This window comes from Triticum urartu, chromosome 7A (genome assembly GCF_056163025.1).
Source record: "Triticum urartu cultivar PI428250 chromosome 7A, HENAU_Tu73, whole genome shotgun sequence".
Lineage (NCBI taxonomy): Eukaryota > Viridiplantae > Streptophyta > Magnoliopsida > Poales > Poaceae > Triticum > Triticum urartu.
In genome coordinates this window covers 370690390-370713558 of record NC_141879.1, presented here as the reverse complement: position 1 = coordinate 370713558, position 23169 = coordinate 370690390, and the positions used below count along the sequence as shown (strand labels likewise).

At 48.5% G+C, this 23169-nt stretch overlaps 1 protein-coding gene across 1 annotated transcript in view; it reads left to right on the top strand.

The window, feature by feature from the left end:
- Positions 1 to 20652, top strand: part of LOC147959635 (uncharacterized) — a 41706-nt gene extending 21054 nt beyond the window's left edge. Inside the window, exon 4 of the mRNA XM_087532796.1 lies at positions 20592 to 20652. Coding sequence (XP_087388922.1) covers positions 20592 to 20652 — 61 coding nt within the window. The remainder of the gene's footprint in view (positions 1 to 20591) is intronic.
- The last annotated feature ends 2517 nt before the right edge of the window (positions 20653 to 23169 follow it).

Sequence of the window (23169 nt, the reverse complement as noted above, 5' to 3'; positions counted from 1 at the left end):
GAAAACTTGAATGCTGGCTTGACATAGTTACAATAACAAGAGCAAACCGAGTTTGTAAAAGTTTTTCTTTCTTTCTTTCAGTTTGTCAACTAAATTGCTTGAGGACAAGCAAGGGTTTAAGCTTGGGGGAGTTGATACGTATCCGTCATATCTACTTTTCCAAACACTTTTGCCCTTGTTTTGGACTCTAACTTGTATGATTTGAATGGAACTAACCCGGACTGACGCTGTTTTCAGTAGAATTGCCATGGTGTTGTTTTATGTGCAGAAATCAAATATTCTCGGAATGACCTGAAACTCCACAGAACATCTTAGAAAAAATAATAAAAAATCCTTGCCAAAGATGAAGACCAGGGGGGGCACACCCTTCTCACGAGGGTGGGCCCCCCGCCCTAGGGCGCACCCCTACCTTGTGGGCCCCCTGGATGCCCTCCGATGCCAACTCCAACTCTATATATTTTCTTTCGGAGAGAAAAAAATTAGAGAGAAGAAATCATCGCGTTTTACGATACGGAGCCGCCGCCAAGCCCTAAAACCTCTCGGGGGGCTGATCTGGAGTCCGTTCGGGGCTCCGGAGAGGGGGATTCGTTGCCGTCGTCATCATCAACCATCCTCCATCACCAATTTCATGATGCTCACCGCCGTGCGTGAGTAATTCCATCGTAGGCTTGCTAGACGGTGATGGGTTGGATGAGATTTATCATGTAATCGAGTTAGTTTTGTTAGGGTTTGATCCCTAGTATCCATTATGTTCTGAGATTGATGTTGCTATGACTTTGCTATGCTTAATGCTTGTCACTATGGCCCGAGTGCCATGATTTCAGATCTGAACCTATTATGTTTTCATCAATATATGTGAGTTCTTGGTCCTATCTTGCAAGTCTATAGTCACCTACTATGTGTTATGATCCGGCAACCCCGAAGTGACAATAATCGGGACCATTCCCGATGATGACCATAGTTTGAGGAGTTCATGTATTCACTATGTGCTAATGCTTTGTTCTGGTTCTCTATTAAAAGGACGCCTTAATATCCCTTAGTTTCCAATAGGACCCCGCTGCCACGGGAGGGTAGGACAAAAGATGCCATGCAAGTTCTTTTCCATAAGCACGTATGACTATATACGGAATACATGCCTACATTACATTGATGAATTGGAGCTAGTTCTGTGTCACCCTATGTTATGATTGTTACATGATGAACCGCATCCGGCATAATTATCCATCACTGATCTGGTGCCTACGAGTTTTCCATATACTGGTTTACGCTTATTTACTTTCCCGCTGCTACTGTTACAATCACTATAAAATACCAAAAACATTACTTTTGCTGTCTTTACTTTTGTTGCCGCTACCACCACTAACATATTACTTTGCTACTAAACACTTTGCTGCAGATACTAAGTTTCCAGGTGTGGTTGAATTGACAACTCAGCTGCTAATACTTGAGAATATTCTTTGGCTCTCCTTGTGTCGAATCAATAAATTTGGGTTGAATACTCTACCCTCGAAAGCTGTTGCGATCCCCTATACTTGTGGGTTATCAATAAGCAAGAAACTTAAGCTTGTCAACATAGTCCAGGTCATGCTCTTCCGCCGGATCCTCCCGTGTCAACAACGGGATTGCAACTTATGGGAGTTCGACCCGGCCCGGCACCAGACTCTAAGCGAGCTCTTCGACACGATGCATAAAGACGTCTGGAGGGTGCTGTTCAAGGGTGCCGAGGTCCCTCCTTCTCTTACCGAGGACCGCGGGCTAAGCGCAAAGCGTTCTGCGAATCCGGTAAGTTTTGTACATCTGATAGGGTGTTTATTTCCCATATCTTAATCATGTGAGGGGTCTGAGCTCCCATGCCTTTGATAGGACTAGGTGGAGACATCGGAGCAGATCAACTGTCCATCCCCTCTGCCAGAAGACCCTGCGGACGCTCTCCTGAAGGAGATGCGGACTCCGGCTCCTTATGAGCTGCCGAATAAGACCATGATAGAGACAAAGGTGTCCCGATGTTTCGATGAGATGGTGGCTATCGTTTTCTGTGGGAGTCGACCTTGACGATCCGACTACGAACGTGCGAGACGTCGCGCCTTAGCAATCGCTAATCCAACTTCTGAGGGGTTATTGACCACGCCGGAGCACGATCAACCTGACCACGAGGGCCTGTTTCCTGCGAGCAAACGAAGAACAAGCAAGAAACTGAGATTGCAATCTGGATATTGCGAATATAAGATGAAAGCTTTATTGATCAAGGTGGGGTTCTGTGACGTCTTGGTCTGGTCGTTGGACACAAACGAAGTACGCGAAGTTGCAGCTATGGCGAACTTTTAATCTAAACAAAACCCAAAGTCTAAACGACGCCCTAAGGGCTGTATATATGGAGGAAGAGAGGGGAATTTCGTGGCCCTTGAGGGTGGGGTCCGAAACCAACCCTAACTCTTGTTTCCCCACACATACGGACTCTAAAAATAGCCTATACTTAAGTATTTCGAAATTACATGGGCCTGGCCCATTAATAAGGTGACGCAGCACTTAGAATAGCCTATGGACGAATATTATGATGTGGCATCTTGTATATTTCGTCCATGGCTTCATGCACTCCTTATGGCGGCTTCAAAGTCCTGAAATCATCACTTGTAACTCCGTTCTTGATCCCCTTGCGCATGCCATCAACTTCATGCGTGTTCTTGCTCCAATGTTCATCCTTCTCCAAGCTAGGCTGATAGAGGCAAAGGTGTCCCGATGTTTCGATGAGATGGTGGCTATCGTTTTCTGTGGGAGTCGACCTTGACGATCCGACTACGAACGTGCGAGACGTCGCGCCTTAGCAATCGCTAAACCAACTTCCGAGGGGTTATTGACCACGCCGGAGCACGATCAACCTGACCACGAGGGCCTGTTTCCTGCGAGCAAACGAAGAACAAGCAAGAAACTGAGATTGCAATCTGGATATTGCGAATATAAGATGAAAGCTTTATTGATCAAGGTGGGGTTCTGTGACGTCTTGGTCTGGTCGTTGGACACAAACGAAGTACGCGAAGTTGCAGCTATGGCGAACTTTTAATCTAAACAAAACCCAAAGTCTAAACGACGCCCTAAGGGCTGTATATATGGAGGAAGAGAGGGGAATTTCGTGGCCCTTGAGGGTGGGGTCCGAAACCAACCCTAACTCTTGTTTCCCCCACACATACAGACTCTAAAAATAGCCTATACTTAAGTATTTCGAAATTACATGGGCCTGGCCCATTAATAAGGTGACGTAGCACCTAGAATAGCCTATGGACGAATATTATGAAGTGGCATCTTGTATATTTCGTCCATGGCTTCATGCACTCCTTATGGCGGCTTCAAAGTCCTGAAATCATCACTTGTAACTCCGTTCTTGATCCCCTTGCGCATGCCATCAACTTCATGCGTGTTCTTGCTCCAATGTTCATCCTTCTCCAAGCTAGGCCCTTCATTTGAAAGCAAAACAAATGTATCCAATTTAGGCAGCATCATAATCTCATGAACATTAGAATCATTACCAAGAAACGAAAGTACCTGGTAATTTAATTGGCGTGCGCGAGCTCTAGTAATTGGTCCAGTATATGTAACAGTTGGGGCTGTGGGTGTAACAATGGTATTGATGTCCTCATCATCCTCCCCTTCTTGAAATTAAGTCGTCCTCGACGGAAGCTCATCTTCCTCACCCAAATAAGGCTTCAAATCTGCAATATTAAAAGTGGGACTAACCCCAAAATCTGCAGGTAGCTCAAGTTTATATGCATTATCATTTATTTTCTCTAAAACCTTAAAAGGACCATCAGCACGTGGCATTAGCTTTGATTTGCGCAGATTAGGAAATCTATCTTTACGCAAATGTAACCAAACAAGATCTCCAGGTGCAAACACAACATGTTTTCTACCCTTATCTCCAGCAAGTTTATATTTAGCATTCATACGCTCAATGTTTTCCTTAGTTAACTCATGCATTTTCAAAATCAATTCAGAACGTTCTTTAGCATCAAAATTAACCTTCTCCGAAGATGGAAGAGGCAACAAATCAATAGGTGCACGAGGTAGGAAACCATACACAATTTCAAAAGGGCACATCTTAGTAGTAGAATGCAATGAACGATTATAAGCAAATTCAATATGAGGCAAGCATTCTTCCCACATTTTCTTGTTATTCTTCAAAACAGCCCTAAGCATAGTAGACAATGTTCTATTGACTACTTCAGTTTGTCCATCAGTTTGGGGGTGACAAGTAGTACTAAAAAGCAGCTTAGTCCCCAACTTAGCCCATAAACATCTCCAAAAGTGGCTAAGAAATTTAGTATCACGATCTGAAACAATAGTATTTGGCACACCATGTAAGCGAATAATTTCACGAAAGAACAAATCAGCAACATTAACAGCATCATCGCTTTTATGACATGGTATAAAGTGTGCCATTTTCGAGAACCTATCCACGACAACAAATATGCTATCCCTCCCCTTCTTTGTTCTAGGTAAACCTAAAACAAAGTCCATAGATATATCCTCCCAAGGAACACTAGGTACAGGCAAAGGCATATATAAACCATGAGGATTGAGTCGTGACTTAGCTCTTTGACATGTAGTGCAGCGAGCAACAAAACGCTCAACATCCCGTCTCATCTTTGGCCAAAAGAAATGTGTAGCAAGTATATCCTCCGTCTTCTTGACGCCAAAGTGTCCCATTAATCCTCCTCCATGCGCCTCCTGCAACAACAAAAGACGAACGGAGCTAGCTGGAATGCATAGCTTGTTAGCACGAAACACAAATCCATTGTTAAGAACGAACTTGTTCCAAGTTCTCCCTTCCTTACAATTCTGCAATACATCTGTAAATTCAGCATCATTAACATATTGATCCTTGATGGTCTCCAAACCAAATATTTTAAAGTCAAGTTGTGAAAGCATAGTATAACGACGAGACAAGGCATCAGCAATAACATTTTCTTTACCCTTCTTGTGTTTAATCACATAAGGGAAAGTCTCAATGAATTCAACCCATTTAGCATGTCGACGGTTCAGTTTTGCTTGACTTTTAATGTGTTTCAAAGATTCATGATCAGAATGTATAACAAATTCCTTGGGCCATAAATAATGTTGCCATGTTTCTAAGGTCCGAACAAGAGCATATAATTCTTTATCATAAGTAGAATAGTTCAGACTAGGCCCACTCAATTTTTCAGAAAAGTATGCAACAGGTTTTCCATCTTGTAATAACACACCTCCTAATCCAATTCCACTAGCATCACATTCAAGCTCAAAAGTCTTATTGAAATTAGGAAGTTGGAGTAAAGGAGCATGTGTCAACTTATCTTTCAATACCGTGAAGGCTTCTTCCTGTGCGGTACCCCAAACAAAAGGTACATCCTTCTTTGTAAGCTCGTTGAGAGGTGCAGCAATGGTGCTGAAATCTCTCACAAAACGCCTATAGAAACCAGCGAGGCCAAGGAAACTCCTCACTTGTGTGACTGTTTTGGGCTGCGGCCAACTCTCAATAGCTTCAATCTTGGCTTTATCAACTTCAATTCCCTGTGGAGTAACAACATAGCCAAGAAAAGATACTCGGTCGGTGCAAAAGGTGCACTTTCCAAGGTTACCAAACAAACGTGCATCACGTAGAGCAATAAAAACAGCACGTAAATGTTCCAAATGTTCCTCCAAAGATTTGCTATAAATCAATATGTCATCAAAGTAAACTACCACAAATCGTCCAATGAAAGCACGTAAAACTTCGTTCATTAACCTCATGAAAGTACTAGGTGCATTAGTTAACCCAAAAGGCATGACTAACCACTCATATAATCCAAACTTAGTTTTAAATGCTGTTTTCCATTCATCTCCCAATTTCATACGAATTTGATGGTAACCACTACGCAAATCAACTTTGGAGAATATTGTAGAGCCACTCAATTCATCAAGCATATCATCTAGCCTAGGAATAGGATGACGATAACGAATAGTAATATTATTAATGCCTCTACAATCAACGCACATACGCGACGTACCATCCTTTTTCGGCACTAAAATGATAGGAACAGCACAAGGACTAAGGGATTCGCGTATATAACCTTTGTCGAGCAGTTCTTGTACTTGACGCATAATCTCCTTCGTCTCCTCTGGATTGGTACGGTATGGTGCCCGGTTGGGTAATGATGCACCGGGAATTAAGTCAATTTGATGCTCAATCCCGCGAATAGGTGGTAATCCTGGTGGCACGTCTTGTGGAAAGACGTCGGCGAACTCCTGCAAAATGTTAGTGACAGCAGGAGGCAAAGAGGAAGGCACGTCCTCGAATGAAAATAATGCCTCTTTGCACACAAAAGCATAGCAAACAGATTTGCTAAAATCTAGATCATCAATATCAGTTTTGGTGGCAAGTAAACATGCACTTTTCAATTTAATTTCAGAAGCAACACTAGATTGTTTATTATTATTAGGCTGCATTTGTTGCTCAAATTCTTTTGCCACAATCTGATTTTCACTCTTAGTTTTCTCCTGTTTTGCTTTATTAGCTCTATTAATATCATCTTTCAAAATGGAATCAGGAGTCATAGGAAGCAAAGTAATATTTTTATCCTTATGAACAAGAGTATACTGATTGTTTCTACCATGGTGAATAGAATTTTTATCAAATTGCCATGGTCTACCAAGTAATAAGGAACATGCTTGCATCGGTACCACATCACAATCAACATAATCAGCATATGTAGAGATACTAAAATGCACACGAACAGTACGTGTTACCTTAACCTTGCCGCTGTTGTTGAACCATTGGATGTAGTAAGGATGTGGATGTGGTCTTGTGGTGAGAGATAGCTTCTCCACCATCTCGATGCTAGCCAAGTTGTTGCAACTCCCTCCATCTATGATCACGCGAACAGAACGTTCCTTCACAACTCCCTTTGTATGGAACAAATTATGCCTCTGATTTTGCTCAGCTTGTGTAACCTGCACACTCAAAACACGTTGAGCAACTAAACATTCATACCTGTCAGCATCTTCAGGAGCCATGTATTGCGTCTCATGATCAGAATCGTCTCCACCGTGTTCGTCACGTGTAATAAGAGCCAAAGTCTCCTCATCATAGTCACTAGCGGACTCATACCCACCATCCTCAGTAACAATCATCACACGCTTAGATGGGCATTCTCTCGCATAATGACCTCCACCCTTGCAACGTCGACAAATAATATCATGTGTTTTCCCTGTTGATGCCATGGATGAAGAAGAGCTCTTTGCAGGCCCAGAAGGTGTGCTCTTGGCAGATAGTGGTGATTGTGCCTGCTTTACTGTATCACGGTTGGAGGTGGCAGCCGACGGAGGCGCCGGTGAAGCAGAACGTGTGGAAGTAGATGATGCACGTGGTGTCCATGAAGAAGGTCGACCTGCAGAAAAGTTAGTCCGCGCCAATGCCTGTCGATCCTGCACTTCACGTTCAGCTTTACAAGCAAGATGGAATAAACGAGTGATATTAGTATACTCCTTATACTCTAGAATCGTCTGAATCTCTCTATTTAATCCACCCATAAAACGTGCAAGCATAGCTTCATTCTCCTCAACAATACCACATCTAATCATGCCAGTTTGTAATTCCTGATAATATTCTTCTACAGAATTTTTTCCCTGTCTTAAGCGCTGCAATTTTTGAAGTAATTCACGTTGATAATATGGTGGAACCCAACGAGTACGCATAGCAGTTTTCAAAGCAGCCCAAGTAGCAGGAATGGGATATAATCTACAATGCTCAGACCACCAAACACATGCAAAACTAGTGAATGCACAAACAGCAGCAGGAACACGTCTCTCCTCGGGATATTGTAAACATGTAAATCGTTGTTCAGTTTCTAACTCCCAAGTAAGGTATATATCAGGAACATATCTACCCTCAAATGGTGGAATATTCAATTTTAGTTTAGGGAGATGGTCATGATCTCGTACCTGAGGGTGAGCCCTACCATTGCCATTATTTGCATGTGGACGACCTGATGGTTGCTGTGCTGGTGGTGGCACGTAGTTCTGATTTTGATCAACCTCATCCTCGTAATCGCTAGCAAAATCATCCTCCTCCGCATCAGCAGCAGGAGCCACAGAAGTAGCAACAGGAGCACCAACAGTTTGGCCAGGTGCAAGAGGGAGACGGCTCGCTCGGCGGAGGGCTGTTTCACGATGTGTAGGTAGTCGTCGTTGTTGTTGTTGTAGAGGTGCGTTAGGTGCAGCCGGTGGTGGTGGTGGAAGACGCGCGAGCAATTCATTAAACCTGTTATCGAGCTTTGTTTCGAACGTCTTCTCCATGTCATCTATCTTCTCCATGGCCTCTTCAAATCTGTTTAGCACATCCTGCACCTGTCCATTCATCATTTGCTGAAATTTATCATGCAACTCCTGATTCGTCATGTTCTCCCAGTCAGTCTCGTCGGCTTGTGATCCTGCCATGGTTAGCAACAATAGAAAACACACAAGAATATGATCCTACAGAATACTAACAAGAGGTGGTGGTGGCGGGTGTCACAAATCCGTCAAGCAAATCTCAAATTCTTACCAGTTCTTACCCAGCAGCAGGCGGTGATCGGCAACCGTTGTAGTCAAAACTCTCAAAAGCTTGGATAGAGCGATTGCCAGGGAGAGTCAAACGAACGACGTAGAGGTATGTGGAGCTGGGAAGGCTTATAGTATGGTAGCAAAAAGGGTCAGCAATAATCAATTCAGAGATGCAAAGTTGAATAAACGCTCAACGACGGTACTGTGCTGGTCCTAGGCTAGACCGTGCTAGAGACGCGAGCCTAGAACACTAACAAAATCACGGCGCTGCACGTAAATAAGGGGAAAGCACACTCTGGAACTTTTTTTTTTCCGAGACCTACGCACGCAAGGAAACACGAATCGGAATTGAGATTGATCTCAAGAACAAACCTAATATGAGAAGAACTCGGATTGGTGGTGGATATATGGTTGTGCTATATGGCAGCGGTGGTGGTATATGGTAGCGGTGGTGGTATATGGTATATGGATAGAGATTGATGGTGGTATATGGATACGGATTGGTAGTGGTATATGGATAAGGATTCAGAGCGGTGGCGGATAAGCAAAAGTGGTAGATGGGCGATGATGATGGTGCGGCGGCGGCGTGACAACTTATGACCAGAACTCGAAACTCTAAAAGACTAGACTCTAAGACCAGCAACTTGACACGACGATGCAACCGCAAATTCAACAAAGCAAAAACCCTAAAAAGATTATGCAAAGGCTCAGATTGGTTCGGATATGATGAACTAACCCTAATTTTTTTTGTGTGGCTTTTTCGTGGACTGTAGGTATGAAGAACAGACTCGATCTAATCTACGAAAAACTGTAAAATCTCACCGAGCAACCTGGAAATCTGATACCACTTGATAGAGGCAAAGGTGTCCCGATGTTTCGATGAGATGGTGGCTATCGTTTTCTGTGGGAGTCGACCTTGACGATCCGACTACGAACGTGCGAGACGTCGCGCCTTAGCAATCGCTAAACCAACTTCCGAGGGGTTATTGACCACGCCGGAGCACGATCAACCTGACCACGAGGGCCTGTTTCCTGCGAGCAAACAAAGAACAAGCAAGAAACTGAGATTGCAATCTGGATATTGCGAATATAAGATGAAAGCTTTGTTGATCAAGGTGGGGTTCTGTGACGTCTTGGTCTGGTCGTTGGACACAAACGAAGTACGCGAAGTTGCAGCTATGGCGAACTTTTAATCTAAACAAAACCCAAAGTCTAAACGACGCCCTAAGGGCTGTATATATGGAGGAAGAGAGGGGAATTTCGTGGCCCTTGAGGGTGGGGTCCGAAACCAACCCTAACTCTTGTTTCCCCACACATACGGACTCTAAAAATAGGCTATACTTAAGTATTTCGAAATTACATGGGCCTGGCCCATTAATAAGGTGACGCAGCACCTAGAATAGCCTATGGACGAATATTATGAAGTGGCATCTTGTATATTTCGTCCATGGCTTCATGCACACCTTATGGCGGCTTCAAAGTCCTGAAATCATCACTTGTAACTCCGTTCTTGATCCCCTTGCGCATGCCATCAACTTCATGCGTGTTCTTGCTCCAATGTTCATCCTTCTCCAAGCTAGGCCCTTCATTTGAAAGCAAAACAAATGTATCCAATTTAGGCAGCATCATAATCTCATGAACATTAGAATCATTACCAAGAAACGAAAGTACCTGGTAATTTAATTGGCGTGCGCGAGCTCTAGTAATTGGTCCAGTATATGTAACAGTAGGGGCTGTGGGTGTAACAATGGTATTGATGTCCTCATCAGACCAAGAAGAAGGCCAAGGGAACCCGAAAGAGTTCCCGGCGCCAGGTGGTATCGGACTCATCGTCCGATAACTCTGAGACACACTCCTCCCACGAAAACGAGGAGAAGGAAGACGAAGACTCTCCCCCTCCAGCCGGGGGAGACAAGAAGAGGAAGGCCGCCCCAACCGGGGGGCCGAAGGGTCCAAGAAGGGAAGGACTCTCCTTCCGGACTATTCCACGACCGCCGCCGACGGCGAAGACGAGTGGCTGCTCAGGGCCAAGCCCCTGGCGAAGTCGTAAGTATTCGGATACCAGAGTAACTCATAGCATACCTTTGCCGCACTGCTTCTCCTAACGTCGAATATGATTATGCAGTCCGCCCCAAGCCCGTATCGATGTATCATTGTCGAACGGTTCCTTGGACTCATTGGACATGAATAGTGATACACTTCCAACCGCCACCTCTCCTTGCCCTACGGACAATGCCGAGGTACTGTCTCAGGGGGCACCGAGCCGGGGGAGAAAGTCCCGGCGGCGCCTCAAGGCAACCTTCAGGACTCTAGGAGCAAAGGGAGCAAGGCTCCCAGGGGCTCCAAGTTCAGCTCTCAGCCGAACACCGCGCCGGAACCTCCAGTGGTTCCGGACTCGGGCAGGCAACCCCCTTCCAAAAGGGGCAAGACGCCCGTGCCGGTGACCTCTGTCCATCCAGAGGCGTCGGACAACCTGCTGGGAGCGCTTCGCGGCGCTTCCATCGACGAAGAGCACCGCACTATTATAAGTGCGGTGATCAAGAAGGTTCAGTCCACCAAGAGCGGACTGACTGAAGCCTGTGCCAGCCTTCTAACAGGCTTTGAGGTAAGTATTTAAAATATAGGAAAAATATTACCGCATAGACAGTAGCCCCTGATGCTCTATTTGGTGTTCACAAATAAAAGCCGAATAGAGAATCAAATAATTTATGCAGGAGTCTAATATAAGTATGTCTGTATGCGTATGCAGGCTTCACTGCTGACCTCTGCCGCACTGACTGCGGAGGTCGCCGCACTGAAGTAGGACCTCGAGGGGTCCGAGAAAGAGCTCGGCCTTGCCAAGAGGTAGCTCGAGGAGAACAAAGGTAAGTAATACCTTGTCTATATATATAAAAGAAAATGTGGTTGCGAAATGACAGGATCATCATGAATGTGCCAGGGGCCACGACCGAAGTGGTGACCCTAAAGCAAGCGATGTCCGAGGCCGAAGACAAAGCGGCCAAGGAGCGCACCAATTAGGAAAAGCAAGAGGCACGGGTGGGCGAGGTGCAACAAGGGCTCCAAGCTCTCGTGACAAAGCGGGCGTTGGAGCTTGACTCGAAGACACGAGAGTCTGAGCTTGCCACGGCCCTCGAGAGCGCAAAGAATGCCAAGGCTGAAGCCCAAAAGGCCCTCTAGGAGATTGAGGCGATGAATAAGATAGCGGCGGGTAAGGCATTCAATATGCAAAGCAAGCATGTGAAAGTAAATTACTTGTTACTTACCCGAGTCCGGAGCTCTCCAGGAGCATTCGCAGATTTTCCCCGCAGCGTGTCGGATTCCGTGAAGTTTTACGAGGCCAAGGAGGGAAGCTCGACGGAGAAGCTGTTCTGGTCTCAGTATACTGGGACCGAACACCCGATGCCTATGAGCGACCAGCTGAAGCAACTAGTCGAGCTGCACAAGGCGGCCGAATAGGCCATGAGGGGCCATATAGTTCGGATGTGGCCTGGCGACTCCCTTCCCAAAATCTACTTTGGCCTGGTGAGGCGGCTTATGGATGCCTGCCCACGGCTGGAGGCCATAAAGCGGTCCGTCTGCATCAAGGGTGCACGCCAGGCCTTTGCCCGGGCGAAGGTGCACTGGGCCAAGATGGACGCTGAGAAGCTGGTGAAGGAGGGGCCGCCGCAGGGCAAAGAGCATCGCCACCCCGAAATGTATTATGAGGGTGTCCTGAAGGGTGCTCGTCTTGTGGCGGACGAGTGTGCAAAAGATATATTTTTTGAATGAACTTGCTCGGGTGATCCTGTATTATGAAAACTTGTTCATATGCGCTATTCAACGCTGGTTTGAATTTAAAATATTACCTTCTGTGCGGCTGTTTATCAAATCTGAGAGATGGTCAGTCGTCGGCTTCTGCCCCCGTGCCATGAGTGCTGGGGTGTTCGGGATAAACCCGAGCACTCTTTTTCCCATTGTTGGGTCCTTCGAGGGAGGTGCTCAGCAGAAGGAACAAGGCAACTGAACTATAATGCTTTATCACTCTCACTTAGCCATAGAATTCTACAATTTTATATTTTGGCGAAGCCCCTAGTATTCGGAAGGCCGAATTCGGGGCGCTATACATGCCTTGAGATGAACAAAGCCGACTCCTCGCTCTGAGCGGCATAAGTCTTTAGGGACTCGAAACCTCTCGAACAGCGACCAGCTCTCGCCTTATCATGACAGTCAGTTTTAGCTTTCTCTACCGAGGTGCCTAGCCCAGCTGAACTGGGGCACAATCGCAGTAGCTCTCCCAGTGCTACCTTAGCCGATATAGCGGAACGTAAGGTACCAAAACATGGGAGCCGGGCAAACCCAACTATCGACCCAAGACATGATTCGGAGCTGATGCATATAATGCTATAAGTTCGGGGTGCCGCACTGTCGAAAGTGTTCGGACTTCTCACGCCGTATTATGGGGTATGCTTAAGCCCCTAGCGTATTGGCCGTACCAGAGTGTACGGGTGCTGGATGTCATGAATGAACATACATATATATATAAAAAGAAGAATAGAGAATGCGATAATAGTCTAGCGCTATGCATTGTTTATTTAAAAAGGTGTGTTAAAGCAGAATGATACAAGTAGTGCAATAAGCAAAAAGTAGGACTATTTGACATGTCCCCTCCAAGGGCAAGCTGAGGAATGGTATTTAAAGTAGGTATTTCACTCGTTGTCACATACCACCTGGGAGTTCCGTGGTGCGATGTAAATTTCTGCCTCCTTGGTTGTTGCATCATGTGTCCGGCAACCGTACTGCAGACAGGGTTTCCAGAGATTAAAGTCCTGAAAAATAGAAAAATAACAAAGCGGGAAGCCCCTAGTGCGGTTGAGCCGCGTCTTGGGGTGTGCCGTAGTCGTGTCCCCCTCCCCACTTGTGCCCATGGTATTTTTAATGCGTAATTATGTACGCGTGGCATGGATTTCGCCGTTTGGCTGGTACTGGGGTGGGGCCACATTGCTATGCGAGCTCGGAACGTGCCAGGCGGTCTTGTTGCCGATTACTCCGGGCGCGCTTGAAGGTGTCCGGGTCTTGAATCGCCGAACTGGTGGAGTACCTTAAGAGGCTACTTTGCGCTTCTGCTGCGAGGGCCGCAGTGTGCTCCTCCGTACGGAGAGAGCGCTCTGTGTTTCCATTGACTGTGATGACCCCCTGAGGTCCTCGCATCTTGAGCTTGAGATATGCATAGTGTGGTACTGCGTTGAATCTCGTGAATGCGGTTCGCCCGAGCAGTGCATGATAGCCACTGCGAAACAGGACTATATCGAAGATTAACTCCTCGCTTCGGAAGTTATCCGGGGATCCAAAGACCACTTCCAGTGTGACTGAGCCTGTGCAATGGGCCTCTACACCTGGTATGACGCCTTTGAAGGTTGTTTTTGTGGGTTTGATTCTTGAGGGGTCTATACCCATTTTGCACACTGTGTCCTGATAAAGCAGGTTCAGGCTGCTGCCACCGTCCATAAGGACTCGAGTGAGGTGAAATCCGTCGATGATTGGGTCTAGGACCAGTGCGGCGAATCCGCCATGACGGATACTAGTGGGGTGGTCCCGGCGATCGAAGGTGATCGGGCAGGAGGACCATGTGTTGAACTTTGGGGCGACTGGCTCCAACGCATATACGTCCCTTAACGCACGCTTCCGCTCCCTCTTGGGGATGTGGGTTGCGTATATCATGTTCACCGTCCGCACTTGTTGGGGGAACCTCTTCTGTCCTCCGGTGTTCGGTGGCCGGGGCTCCTCCTCATCATCGTTGTGTGACCCCTTATCTTTGTTTTCGGCATTTAACTTGCCGGCCTGCTTGAACACCCAACAATCCCTGTTGGTGTGGTTGGCTTGGCTGGCTTGTTGGGGGTGCTGTGTATTTGACACGAGCGATCGAGTATACGGTCCAAACTAGATGGGCCCGGAGTGCTTCTTTTGAATGGCTTTTTCCACTGACTGGGTTTAGAGCCTCTGAATCCGGCATTGGCTGCCGTATCCTCAGTATTGTCGCTGTTAATGCGGCGCTTGTGTTTGTTGCAACGTGACCTGCCATTGCCATCCTTGGTATCCGAAGTACCATGGTTCTTTGATATGTTATTGCTGCGAGCCAGCCAGCTGTCTTCTCCCGCGCAAAAGCGGGTCATGAGTGTCATGAGGGCTGCCATAGATTTTGGCTTTTCCTGGCCAAGGCGCCGGGCGAGCCACTCGTCGCAGATGTTGTGCTTAAAGGATGCTAGGGCCTCTGCATCCGGACAGTCGACGATTTGATTTTTCTTTGTTACGAACCGTGTCCAGAATTGCCTGGCCGATTCCTCTGGCTGCCGAATTATGTGACTCAAGTCATAGGCATCTGGTGGTCGCACATAAGTGCCCTGGAAGTTGCCAAGGAATGCGGCTTCCAGATCTTCCCAACAGCGAATGGATTCTGCTGGCAGGCTGTTGAGCCAATGCCGAGCTGGTCCTTTGAGTTTAAGTGGGAGGTATTTGATGGCGTGTAGATCGTCACCGCGGGCCATGTGGATGTGCAGGAGGAAGTCCTCGATATACCGCAGGATCTGTTGTGCCGTCGTATGATTCTATATTTACAGGTTTGAAACCCTCTGGGATTTGATGATCCATTACTTCGTCTGTGAAGCATAGGGGGTGTGCGGCGCCTCTGTACTGGGCTACATCGCGACGCAGCTCAAATGAGTCTTACCCGCTGTCTTTGGCCCGGCCAGACTTACTTTTACTATATCCGGCGTGATGGTTATCGTCTCGCATAGTGGCGCGCCCTCGCGATCCGTAGATCGATCTTGCGTTTTTTGCTTTGTCCTCCAATACGTCTCGCAGGTCTGGCGTATTTCCCCATGTCTTGACATTTTTATTTGAGTGGCGTTGGGGTGCGGGCTGAGCTTTTGGCTGAAATGCCTCTCTGTCGCGGCCACAAGGTGGCCGATCAGCCGCGTCATACACTGGAGATGTTGGTTTTGGTGCTTCCTCCTCCAGTCGGGGTAGCAACCTGCGCTTTGGGTAACTCTTGGAGGGGCGTTCGAGTTTATATTCCTCGGCCGCAAGGACTTCAGTCCATCTGTCAGCTAGCAAATCTTGATCAGCTTGAAGCTGTTGTTGCTTTTTCTTAAGGCTATTTGTCGTGGCTATAAGCCGGCGCTTGAAGCGCTCTTGTTCGACGGGATCCTCAGGCACGACGAATTCGTCATCGCCGAGACTTGCCTCGTCTTTGGAGGGAGGCATGTAATTATCATCCTCTGCCTCTCCATCTGCCGCTCTCTTGGGAGGGCTGGCTTCTCCATCCTCCTGCCCTAAATCTTGCTGGAGGGGATTGTTGTTGTCTTCGGCACTGTCCCCTCCAAGGGTAAGCTGAGGGATGGTATTTAAAGCAGGTATTTCACTCGTTGTCAGATACCACCTGGGAGTTCCGTGGTGCGACGTAACTTTCTGCCTCCTTGGTTGTTGCATCGTGTCTCCGGCAACCGTACTGCCGGACGGGGTTTCCAGAGATTAAAGTCCTGAAAAATAGAAAAATAACAAAGCGGGAAGCCCCTAGTGCAGTTGAGCCGCGTCTTGGGGTGTGTCGTAGTCGTGCCCCCCTCCCCACTTGTGCCCATGGTATTTTTAATGCGTAATTATGTACGTGTGGCACGGATTTCGTCGTTTGGCTGGTACTGGGGTGGGGGCTGCATTGCTATGCGAGCTCGGAACGTGCCAGGCGGTCTTGTTGCCGATTACTCCGGGCGCGCTTGAAGGTGTCGGGGTCTTGAATCGCCGAACTGGTGGAGTACGTTAAGAGGCTACTTTGCGCTTCTGCTGCGAGGGCCGCAGTGTGCTCCTCCGTACGGAGAGAGCGCTCTGTGTTTCCATTGATTGTGATGACCCCCCGAGGTCCTCGCATCTTGAGCTTGACATATGCATAGTGTGGTACTGCGTTGAATCTCGCGAATGCGGTTCGCCCGAGCAGTGCATGATAGCCACTGCGGAACAAGACTATATCGAAGATTAACTCCTCGCTTCGGAAGTTATCCGGGGATCCAAAGACCACTTCCAGTGTGACTGAGCCTGTGCAATGGGCCTCTACACCTGGTATGACGCCTTTGAAGGTCGTTTTTGTGGGTTTGATTCTTGAGGGGTCTATACCCATTTTGCGCACTGTGTCCTGATAAAGCAGGTTCAGGCTGCTGCCACCGTCCATAAGGACTCGAGTGAGGTGAAATCCGTCGATGATTGGGTCTAGGACCAGTGCGGCGAATCCGCCATGACGGATACTAGTGGGGTGGTCCCGGCGATCGAAGGTGATCGGGCAGGAGGACCATGTGTTGAACTTTGGGGCGACTGGCTCCAACGCATATACGTCCCTTAACGCACGCTTCCGCTCCCTCTTGGGGATGTGGGTTGTGTATATCATGTTCACCGTCCGCACTTGTTGGGGGAACCTCTTCTGTCCTCCGGTGTTTGGTGGCCGGGGCTCCTCCTCATCATCGTTGTGTGACCCCTTATCTTTGTTTTCGGCATTTAACTTGCCGGCCTGCTTGAACACCCAACAATCCCTGTTGGTGTGGTTGGCTTGGCTGGCTTGTTGGGGGTGCCGTGTATTTGACACGAGCGATCGAGTATACGGTCCAAACTAGACGGGCCCGGAGTGCTTCTTTTGAATGGATTTTTCCACTGATCGGTTTTAGAGCCTCTGAATTCGGCATTGGCTGCCGTATCCTCAGTATTGTCGCTGTTAATGCGGCGCTTGTGTTTGTTGCAACGTGACCTGCCATTGCAATCCTTGGTATCCGAAGTACCATGGTTCTTTGATATGTTATTGCTGCGAGCCAGCCAACTGTCTTCTCCCGCGCAAAAGCGGGTCATGAGTGTCGTGAGGGCTGCCATAGATTTCGGCTTTTCCTGGCCAAGGCGCCGGGCGAGCCACTCGTCGCAGATGTTGTGCTTAAAGGATGCTAGGGCCTCTGCATCCGGACAGTCGACGATTTGATTTTTCTTTGTTACGAACCATGTCCAGAATTGCTTGGTCGATTCCTCTGGCTGCTGAATTATGCGACTCAAGTCATCGGCATCTGGTGGTCGCACATAAGTGCCCTGGAAGTTGCCAAGGAATGCGGCTTCCAGATCTTCCCAACAGCGAATGGATTCTGCTGGCAGGCTGTTGAGCCAATGCCGAGCTAGTCCTTTGAGTTTAAGTGGGAGGTATTTGATGGCGTGTAGATTGTCACCGCGGGCCATGTGGATGTGCAGGAGGAAGTCCTTGATCCATACCGTGGGATCTGTTGTGCCGTCGTATGATTCTATATTTACGGGTTTGAAACCCTCTGGGATTTGATGATCCATTACTTCGTCTGTGAAGCATAGGGGGTGTGCGGCGCCTCTGTACTGGGCTATATCGCGACGCAGCTCAAATGAGTCTTGCCCGCTGTGTTTGGCCCGGCCGGACTTACTTTTACTGTATCCAGCGTGACGGTTATCGTCTCGCATAGTGGCGCGCCCTCGCGATCCATAGATCGATCTTGTGATTTTTGCTTTGTCCTCCAATACGTCTCGCAGGTCTGGCGTATTTCCCCATGTCTTGACATTTTTATTTGAGTGGCGTCGGGGTGCTGGCTGAGCTTTTGGCTGAAATGCCTCTCTGTCACGGCCACAAGGTGACCGATCAGCCGCGTCATACGCTGGAGATGTTGGTTTTGGTGCTTCCTCCTCCAGTCGGGGTAGCAACCTGCGCTTTGGGTAACTCTTGGAGGGGCGTTCGAGTTTATATTCCTCGGCCGCAAGGACTTCAGTCCATCTGTCAGCTAGCAAATCTTGATCAGCTTGAAGCTATTGTTGCTTTTTCTTAAGGCTATTTGCTGTGGCTATAAGCCGGCGCTTGAAGCGCTCTTGTTCGACGGGATCCTCAGGCACGACGAATTCGTCATCGTCGAGGCTTGCCTCGTCTTCGAAGGGAGGCATGTAATTATCATCCTCCGCCTCTCCATCTGTCGCTCTCTTGGGAGGGCTGGCTTCTCCATCCTCCTGCCCTAAATCTTGCTGGAGGGGATTGTTGTTGTCTTCGGCACTGTCCGGAGTGCTATTATCTCCTGTGCCGGTGTCACCGCTTTTGCTTTGGCGAGACTTAGAGCGGTGCCGCTGACATCAGCGCTTGGGTTGCTTCTTGGAGGGGTCATCCTCCGCTGTACCGTCGCCATTGCCTTCTTTGGGTATGTCCACCATATATATGTCATATGATGAGGTGACTGTCCAGTGCCCTGTGGGCAGTGGTTCTTGTTCGCCTCCTGCATCGTCGTCCATGCCGTCGATGTCTTCGGAGTCAAAGTCGAGCATGTCGGTTAAATCGTCGACAGTAGCTACTAAGTGAGTGGTGGGTGGGCGGAGAATTTCTTCATCATCTGCATCCCAATCCTGCCGGACATAGTTCGGCCAGGACTCTCCTGACAAGGAGAGAGACCTTAATGAGTTCAGTATGTCGCCGAAGGGTGAGTTCTGAAAGATATCCGCGGAGGTAAACTCCATGATCGGCGCCTAGTCGGATTCGATAGGCACGGGCGCAGGCGGTTCGGAGTCCCTGGCTGGAGAAGGATCCAGCAGTTTGGCATCACGGCTCTCGTGAAGGGTAAGGTCGATATTCGGCTCGATCGTCGCTAAGGATATGGCCTCCGTGGCGGGGTCTATCCACCCGTCCATGGATGGCGCAACAGGTTCCGAATTGAGGGTCGGAGCGGTTGCCGGTGCGATCTCCTGAACACTGTCTGATGGTAGAGCTAAATCATACTCATCGTGACCGTTTGGCGCACAAGGCAGGGGCTTGAATCCGTCGAAGATCAAGTCTCCGCGGATATCGGTCGTGAAGTTTAAGCTTCCAAACCTAACCTGGTGGCCAGGGGCGTAACTCTCGATCTGCTCCAGATGGCCAAGCGAGTTGGCCCGCAGTGCGAAGACATTGAACACAAAGATCTATCCGGGGAGAAAAGTCTCACCCTGAACTGCATCGCTATCGATGATTGAAGGAGCCATCAAGCCTAAAGATGACGACACAGAGGAACTCTCAATGAAAGCACCAATGTCGGTGTCAAAACCGGCGGATCTCGGGTAGGGGGTCCCGAACTGTGCGTCTAAGGAGGATGGTAACAGGAGGCAGGGGACACGATGTTTTACCCAGGTTCGGGCCCTCTTGATGGAGGTAAAACCCTACGTCCTGCTTGATTTATTCTTGATAATATGAGTAGTACAAGAGTTGATCTACCACGAGATCGGAGAGGCTAAACCCTAGAAGCTAGCCTACGGTATGATTGTATGTTGTCCTACGGACTAAAACCCTCCGGTTTATATAGACACCGGAAGAGGCTAGGGTTACACAAGGTCGGTTACAAAGGAGGAGATATACATATCCATATGGCCTAGCTTGCCTTCCACGCCAAGTAGAGTCCCATCCGGACACGGGACGAAGTCTTCAATCTTGTATCTTCATAGTCCAACAGTCCAGACAAAGGATATAGTCCGGCTGTCCGGAGACCCCCTAATCTAGGACTCCCTCAGTTTTCATCATATTTCTTGAGTTTATCCCTCTACATCATGTCATCTTACTTAAGGCATTACTCCATTCTTATGAACTTAATACTCTAGATGCATGATGGATAGCGGTCGATGTGTGGAGTAATAGTAGTTGATGCAGAATCATTTCGGTCTACTTGACACAGCCATGATGCCTATATTCATGATCATTGCCTTACATATCGTCATAACGATGCGCTTTTCTATCAATTGCTCGACAGTAATTTGTTCACCCACCGTATGTTTTCTTTCAAGAGAGAAGCCTCTAGTGAAACCTATGGCCCCCGGGTCTATCTTCCATCATATATTTTCAGATCTATAAACCAAAAAACCCAAAAATACCTTGCTGCAATTTATTTATATTTACATTAGTTTTCTCATTTATTTATCTTTTATACCTATCACTATTAGATCTCACTCTTGTTCATGACCGTGAAGGGATTGACAACCCCTTTTTCACGTTGTGTGCAAGTGTTTGTTACTTTGTGCAGGTGCATATATTGGAGACTTGCTTGTGCCTCCTACAGGGTTGATAGCTTGCTTCTTAACTGAGGGAAATACTTATCTCTACTTTGTTGCATCACCCTTTCCTCTTCAAGGGAAAAATCAACGCAAGCTCAAGAAGTAGCAGTCGCCCGGCCACCTTCCTCCACCTCGGCGAAGAACTGTTCCGCGGTGTGTGTCTTCCTTCGGGGGGCGCAGTAAAGATTGCTGCATCAACCTTCCGGAAGTGCGTCTTCACGCAGGAGTACGCCCTCCATGCTCCCTCAAAGCACCCAGACCGCCTCCGGTTATCCACCTGCAGAGTAGCGTCTCGTAGCTGAGCCAGCAAGCCGAAGAAGTTGGTCGGTAGGGCTTCGATGGGCCACAGTTTGATGCAGATGTCCTGGAGCGCCGACCTCTCCATGCGGAATAGCTCCTCCCGCTGCTTCATTCGATGATTCAGCAGTTGCGATGACGATGACTCCAGGAAGTGCCGCCAGAATGCCTTCTCCACCTCGTGACCCTCCAATTGGTCGAAGTACTCAACGACGTCCATGTTACTCTTCGAGTGATCCGCGAAGACCTCTGTGGAACACCACAGCTGGGTGAGCTCGACACATCCTTTGCTGCCAAAACACACTGCAATAAATACGGCTTACCCTAGGTGATTTGCTCGACTTGCTGGAACACCTCATGGTTAGCCTCGACCGTGGTCTGGAGCCTTGAGTGCGCAAGATGGATCTTCTTGAGCTCTTCTTTCGCCTGCTTCTTCTCGGCCTGAAGTTTGTCGCATGCTTCAAACACACCCTACAGGGTCACCTCAATCTCTAGGACCGCGCCGGGTCCTTCTCCCCAGCCACCTTCTCGGCAGCTCGGGCCTTCGCCGCTTCTGTGGCCGCATCCTTCTACTGCTCCACCTCCTATCGAGCCTTCTTGAGCTCGGCCTTGAGCCCCTCAAGCTCTACCACGGCCACTATCATTCAAACAATTCAGCATTAGCTCTCAATTCAAAGCCAAAAATGTCAAGCCTTTCATGTTCAATGTAACATTTATAAGCACGCATGTCCAGGTCGTTTACCTTGAGACCATCGAACCGTTAATTCATCAGGTTGAGTTCCTCTTGGGACCTCTCGAGCTTCCGGTTTACCTCTGTAATCTCCTCTGAGAAAGAGCTCGGAGCCGAGGTCAAAACTTACAAACATAGATCTTTTCTATAAGCCCCACGATCAAATTACTGCAACTTCAGGACAATCGTCTTATGACATTAGGCAGCATCCTCGGGGCTGTATATCACGCTCCTACTTTTATATGACCCAAACGACGGTCCATGTCGTTTAGAAGGCCACGAGAATATGTCCTCGGAGAGATGCATTCTTTGCAAAGAAAACTTAAACACAACAACTATCCATGTACAAGGAGAAAAGGAGTACCTCGAAGCTCGTGACAAGGCCCTTGAAAACCTTGTGCAGTCTGGGCCCCGTGGACTGGAAGCCCTGTCGCGCCGCACCTATCAAGGCACGGTGCTCTTCTTTTAGGGAAGAGTCTCCTCCATCTATTCGGTCCGCCCCGCGCTAGCCCGCCCTTTGGCAGGAGGCGCGGATGGCAAAACAACCTCAGACCCGAGCACCTGGGTGCTCGGTGGAGGGTTCTCCGGCTACGGCGATGGAGCTAGAGCGGACGCCGACTGGGCCGATGAATGGCCTAGCCCCTCTTTGGCGACCTTGGGGATCTTCCTTCTTCCCTAGGTCCTGTGGGGTCGAGGCTTTAACCTTGGCCATGACGGTCGACTCTTCGGCCCCCTCCATGTTGACTTGGGGGCCGAAGTGGAGGTTGCCTCCCCCAGCCCGTCATGCGTTGGCGGAGGAGTACCAGGATCCATGGTCCCGCTGGCAGATGGCAACCCACGCGAGGAGTCGCCTGGGCGCACCTTCGGTGGACTGCATAAAGGGCGCCCGTGTAAGCTAGCGACTGATGAAAGAGCTTATTAAAACATGAAGTATAAACGCCATGACGTGCCCTCAGGGTGCCGGTTTCTTCCTCCCCATAGAAAGGGGGTCATCCTCTGATTCATCGGAGAGAGCTTGACTCGCTTGACTCTCTCCGTGACTTGTCGGCGACCCCGGCCGAGGTCCTCCTTGGCCCGTTCGAGCCCGTGGGCCGCGTACTAGCTTCGGCATCCTCTGACGCCACCCTCTTCCCTTTAAGGGGAGTGTTCTCCCCCTCTTTGTCTTCCCTCACATCGTCCTCGTGGATGGAGGATGCATGGATCTCCTGGGACTGGGTGACCGAGGTCTCCTAGGTCCGAGCACTCGCCTTGCCATTATAGGACTTCATCCCTTTGGGGGCTACCACGTGCGGCCCCTCACCGAGGAGAGCCAAGAGCAGGGGAGTTCTTGGCTCCTTTGGCAGTGGGGTAGGGTGTAACGCCCCAAGACCGGAGCTTCAGATGCCTTCCAAGGTTTCCGGGTTTCGTCGTGTGATTTGTTTGGTCCGTTGCATTTCATCTTTGCATCATTGCATATTTTGTGTTGCATCATGTCATCATGCCATCATCTCATAAATCTTTTGCAACTCAAATAAATAAAC